This window comes from Bactrocera tryoni, unplaced genomic scaffold, assembly GCF_016617805.1.
Source record: "Bactrocera tryoni isolate S06 unplaced genomic scaffold, CSIRO_BtryS06_freeze2 scaffold_120, whole genome shotgun sequence".
NCBI lineage: Eukaryota > Metazoa > Arthropoda > Insecta > Diptera > Tephritidae > Bactrocera > Bactrocera tryoni.
Window position 1 is genome coordinate 132914 of NW_024395835.1, and position 5401 is coordinate 138314.

At 36.6% G+C, this 5401-nt stretch overlaps 1 protein-coding gene across 1 annotated transcript; it reads right to left on the minus strand.

Moving 5' to 3' along the window:
• Positions 1-4570: 4570 nt before the first annotated feature.
• On the minus strand, positions 4571-4930 carry LOC120779976. The gene has a single exon (XM_040112275.1). It carries the CDS (start codon positions 4928-4930, stop codon positions 4571-4573), a length of 360 nt encoding a protein of 119 aa, XP_039968209.1.
• Positions 4931-5401: the final 471 nt, after the last annotated feature.

The following is a 5401-nucleotide window of genomic DNA, read 5'->3' on the forward strand; positions in this document are numbered from 1 at the left end:
AAATCCGCGTGTAACCCCCAAGAGCCATTACACCCGCTCAAAGTCACTGTATGGTGTGCTGTTTTCGCTGGAGGAGTCATCGGACCTTTTTTCTTCGAAGACGTCGCGGACCAAACGGTTACTGTGAGTGGTGAGCGCTATAGAGCAATTATCAACGAGTTCTTTTTGCCGCAACCTGATGAATTGTGATTGGAAAAAAAGTAGTTCCTTCAGGACGGTGCTAAGTCGCACACTGCACATGCCACAACCGATATGCTGAAGGATGCATTTCCCGGGCGCCTAATCTCCCGTTTTGGCGATTTGCACTTGCCAGCAAGAACGCGTGATTTGACCGCTCCAGACTTCTTTTTGTGGAGCTTTTTGATGTCGCGGGTTTATGTCAACAAGCCTCAGACTCTTGCAGCTCTTAAAGACAATATCCGTCAAGAATGTGAGCACCTATCGCCGGAAGTTCTGGCCAAAGTGATGGAAAATGCCATAAAAAGGGCACAAATGACAATCAACTGTGGCGGCGGACATTTACATGATATCAATATCATATTCTCGACCTGATTTAAAAAAATTTAAAAGACCAAATAAAAATAATCCATAAGCAGAATCAAATTTTTTAATTTTTTAAAAAAATTACAGCCAACAAACATCGGAATATATATATATATACATAAGTGATCTGCATGAAGAGCAGACTTGGTTTATACTATACATACATATGTATATCTTCATATGTCCATCTCTCCGCGAATTAGTCCGTCAGTTCTTTGACATTTTGCACACGTAACTTTCTTCTCCAACAAGGGCTCACTATAAGATAAAGCTTCCATACAAATTGTACGATCGGAATCAAATTCTTCCAAGGAACCTTTTATATTTCTGAAGGGATTTTAGCTTCTGTGCAACCGAAGTTAACTTTTTCCTTTTTTTTGACTTAGGATCTGATGCTTCTACTTGTTTATGGTTGTTATCTCTCCTACGTAAGGCTCAAGTGAAATACAGTTTACATATCGTCACCTGAAATGCAAAATAACGTATCATCAATAAATTCGAAATTGAATGTCTTATTGATTACGCTTCACCACTTCAAATTACTTACATAATATTACATATGATCAACATTTTCTGGTTCTCCGATCAAATATAAACTACTTTTAACCAATATTAAAATTTTCTTTCACTCATGTTCCATTTTATTTCGTGTTTCATTCATGCCACTGTAAATTTCCGAAAATGTTGTTACGTTATTTTGCATTTCAGGTGACGATATGTCTCCAACCCCAATGAGACATTTCATTGTCAAATCAATATCAGCATCCTGAGAAATATTTCTTACTTAACGTTTTTTTTTGTTTTAAAACTTAAACAATAATTTTCTGAATTGTGAATGATCCCATCAGTCTGGTACAACAAGCTAAATACATACGTGTGTATGTATATGAAGCGCAAAACCATGATACCTGTAGTTGATCCAATTTTCGATGATATTATAGAATCGTCTCAAGAAGTGCATCTGTCCATTGGATCGCTTAGTCTTATGACTTTACTCCACTAGATTACTTTTTAAGGTAGTACGTTAAGTAAAACCTTAAAACCTGGAAGAGTTTCTTTATGTTCCATTACGTTCTCTGTTACAAGCCTTTCATTGTTGCCCTCATTATCATTTTTATCTTGTTAAATAAACGTGAAAGAACGTTAACTTCGGTTACAGACTTCACAAACTAAAAATGTTTCCATGCAAGAATTTGTTGTAGATCACTCTGTTTATATGGCAGCTATGGCTATTGTGAACCGATCTCCAAAAATTTTTCGGAGCCTATGGCAGCTATGCATATGCTATGGGGCAGGAAAGAAAGAAAGTGTGCTAAATTTCAGATCATTACCTCAAAAACTGAGAGATTAGTTCGCTTATATACTGACAGACAGACGGACATAGCTCATCTCGTCAAAAATATATATTTTTTTTTCGTTTGGTACTCTGAAAAATAGGTTCCTAGACACCTCTAAGAAAGCCTCTCACAGCATGAGTTCTTAATTGTAACGGGAAGGTCGTCCTTCTTACAGTTTTCTATTTTTCCTTATTATCAGGTAGAAAAATTTATATCTCGCTTCCAATTACTTGAAAAAATATCTTGTTGCTTAGAATTTGTAGGAAATTGAATGCTCTACAAAAAAGGTCTCTTATAATATTTTCGTAAACCCAGCCGTTTAAAAGATATTAACGGTTGAAGTTTGATTATTTTTGGGAAATTTTTTATTTCTTATGAATTTTATAACTCAATAAAAAAAAAACATTATGAATGATGAAACTCATAGGTTTTTGGAAAGGCTTTCTTAGAGGTGTCTAGGAATCTATTTTTCAGAGTACCAAACGAAAAAAAAATATATTTTTTTTGATCCACCCTAATACATATGTATATATGTATATTGGGTAGTCGCAAAAGTCTTTTCGTATTTTGTCAGTCGTATACTCGTATCTCCAGTGCTGTCATATCATCATACCATATACATAGTGTTGGAAATGTGAAATTTTAAGTTTCATTAAAAAAAATTGAATTCGGGGAAGTTTAAAACAAGTTGAAAATGAGTGAAAGTAATGAAGAAATTCGCTATACATATTTTGAAATTTTTATTAAAAAGCCACCAATAAAATTTGTGAAGTTTACGGAGACGATGCTGTATCAATTCGTGTAGCACAACAATGGTTCGTTCGCCTCCGTTCTGGAAATTTCGATGTGGAAGATGCACCGCGCTCTGGTCGACCCATCGTTGAAAAAGTCAATGAAATTATAGAAAATATTGAACAGAATCAAACATCCATCATCAAACGGTTTTGAACCATTTAAAAAAAAAGCTGGCTACAAAAAGAAACACGATGTTTGGGTACCACATGAATTGTCTGTGAAAAATTTAATGGACCGAATTAACATCTGCGATTCTTTGCTGAAACGAAATGAAATCGAACCATTTCTGAAGCGAATAGTAAATTGTGAGACGAAAAGTGGATCAAATACGACAATAATGTGAGAAAAAGATCCAAGCGTGATGAAGCTCAACAAATCGTCGCTAAGCCAGGATTGACGCCTCGAAAGGTTATGCTGAACGTTTGGTGGGATTGGAAAGGAATCATCCACTATGAGCTGATCCAGCCTAGTTGAACGATTGACTCTACTTTTTACTGTCAACAACTGATGAGATTGAAGCAAGCAATCGAAAAAAACGGCTAGAACTGACCAACAGAAATGCCTTCGTCTTCCATCAGGCCAACGCTAGACTACACACATCTTTGATGACTCGGCAAAAAGTGAGAGATCTTGGCTGCGAAGTTTTGATGCATTTACCATATATAGTAGCCCTGACCTTGCACTATCGGACTACCATTTGTTTCGGTCAATGCAGAACGCCCTTAATGGAGTAAAGTTGGCTTCAAGAGAAGCTTGTGAAAATTACTTGTCGCAGTTTTTCGCCGAGAAACCAGAAAAGTTTTACACTGATGGAATAATGTCTCTAGGGGAAAAATAGCAAAAAGTGGTCGACCAAGATGGTACATATTTGGTTCATAAAGGTTCATTATAAATATAAAAAACAAATAAGTTGATGTTTGATTAAAAATACGAAAAGAGTTTTTCGACTACCCAATATTAAAATATTCGAACATCCGCGTGACTTTGCTCCATATGATTGGTGATGTTACCTTAATGAACTTCAGGGAACATTTTATTAGTCTGTGGCATATTAACAGTATGTAGTATTTGGAAAAATATATCAAATCGGGTCAATACTATCCACAACGCCCATATACTATATATGTATAATGATTTTAGTTTTCCAACAAACCTTTTGTCGAATATGTCGGTCAGTGTATGGGAATATATAGTTGAACTTCCATAACTCGAAGTTCTTCATAACTGAAACTCTCTAACTGAAAAAACTTAAAATGCCAATTTCTGCTGAAAACTAAACGTTTGTATGTATTTATACATATGTGCTGTGTGCGCAACAGTTAATTACTTATTAATATTTAATGTTCGATTTCATCGCAAACCAAAATTTGTATATAGTATATATAAATACATACATATGTACATCTATATTGAAATATGTGCGCATATGCGAAGTAGAAAGTTTTTCAATATTTGACTTTGCAGAATGAATAACACGTTTGGTTCAATAATATGTTTGTATGTATTTTTATTGGTTTTTTTCGCTACTTTCTTAACACTTTTTCAGCGTTTCCGTTTTTATCAAATGACATAATTAGAATTTTTTCACACTAGTGTGCGAAAAATAATTTCCAACTTTTTGTTTACTTAAAGACTATTCATTTAACAACTAAACTTATATAAAATAAATAATTAAAATTAAATAAAATAATTTAGTTTAATATTTTTGGTCACACTATCTTTCTCTTCGTACACACTATGACCTACATACGCGCACACACACACACGCAGGTGTAAATATGTTTGTATATACGCCAATGAAAGCCGATTCGAAAGTTAAATTATAATTGAACGTAATAATTATTACACGGCATACAGGGCACACGGCACCGTTACTTCATTGGCCCGGTGCCGCTTTAGATATCATCGAAGAGCGCACCAAAGTCGCCACCATCATCATCGTCATCGTAACCGCCGAAACTGAAGAGGCCACCACCATCGGCATTGGGCGGCACAAAAGCGCCATTGAAGGCATCTTCCAGTCGCTCCTCCAGACCCATTGTCGAGGCGAGCCCGTAAATGAGTCGCATGACGACCAGGCGCACAAAATTTGGCGGACTCGTCTCCTTGCCGCTGCCGAAGACAAACAATTGTTTGCTATTATCTGCCGGCGGTGCTGCTGTCGCCTTTGTTTTAGTCGCACGTCCGCACACCAAAGAGACGGCACTCAGGCTGAGTAGCAGAACCACAACAAACTGATGCAACAGTTTAGCCATATTTTATGTGTAGACAGTATAAGCAGCGTAACTGATTGATTGTTATTATGCGGTTAGATAATCTTAGTCTTTGCTGTTTCTGCTATGCAACAATTCTTGATACCGTTATAATAAGCACAGCGTTGTAAGCACCACTTTACGACTTTATGTTCACAAAATTGTACTCTTGATCGATTTATGCGCAAGCGCACGGTGCTGCGCGTCTGTATGGATGGATGTAGCAAAACAAACTGAATATTTTTTGCACCTCAGCAGCGTGTAGCCGCTGGTGCTGCCATTGCTATTGTTGTGTCGTTTTTGAAATTTCTCCATACTTCCATTTACATTCCATTTTAGCACTTCTTCGCTTAACAAAGCGATGCCGCGCATGCGTACTTTGCCTACAGTGTGTGTGAAATGTATGTGACTTAATGGTTGTGTGTGAATTTGTGGCACTTTAATTGCGCGAAGTCGGAAAGTGCAGGCGATAAA

Excerpts from the sequence above, each read along its gene's own strand:
- LOC120779976 (XM_040112275.1), bottom strand. The coding sequence starts at position 4,930 with ATGGCTAAACTGTTGCATCAGTTTGTTGTGGTTCTGCTACTCAGCCTG.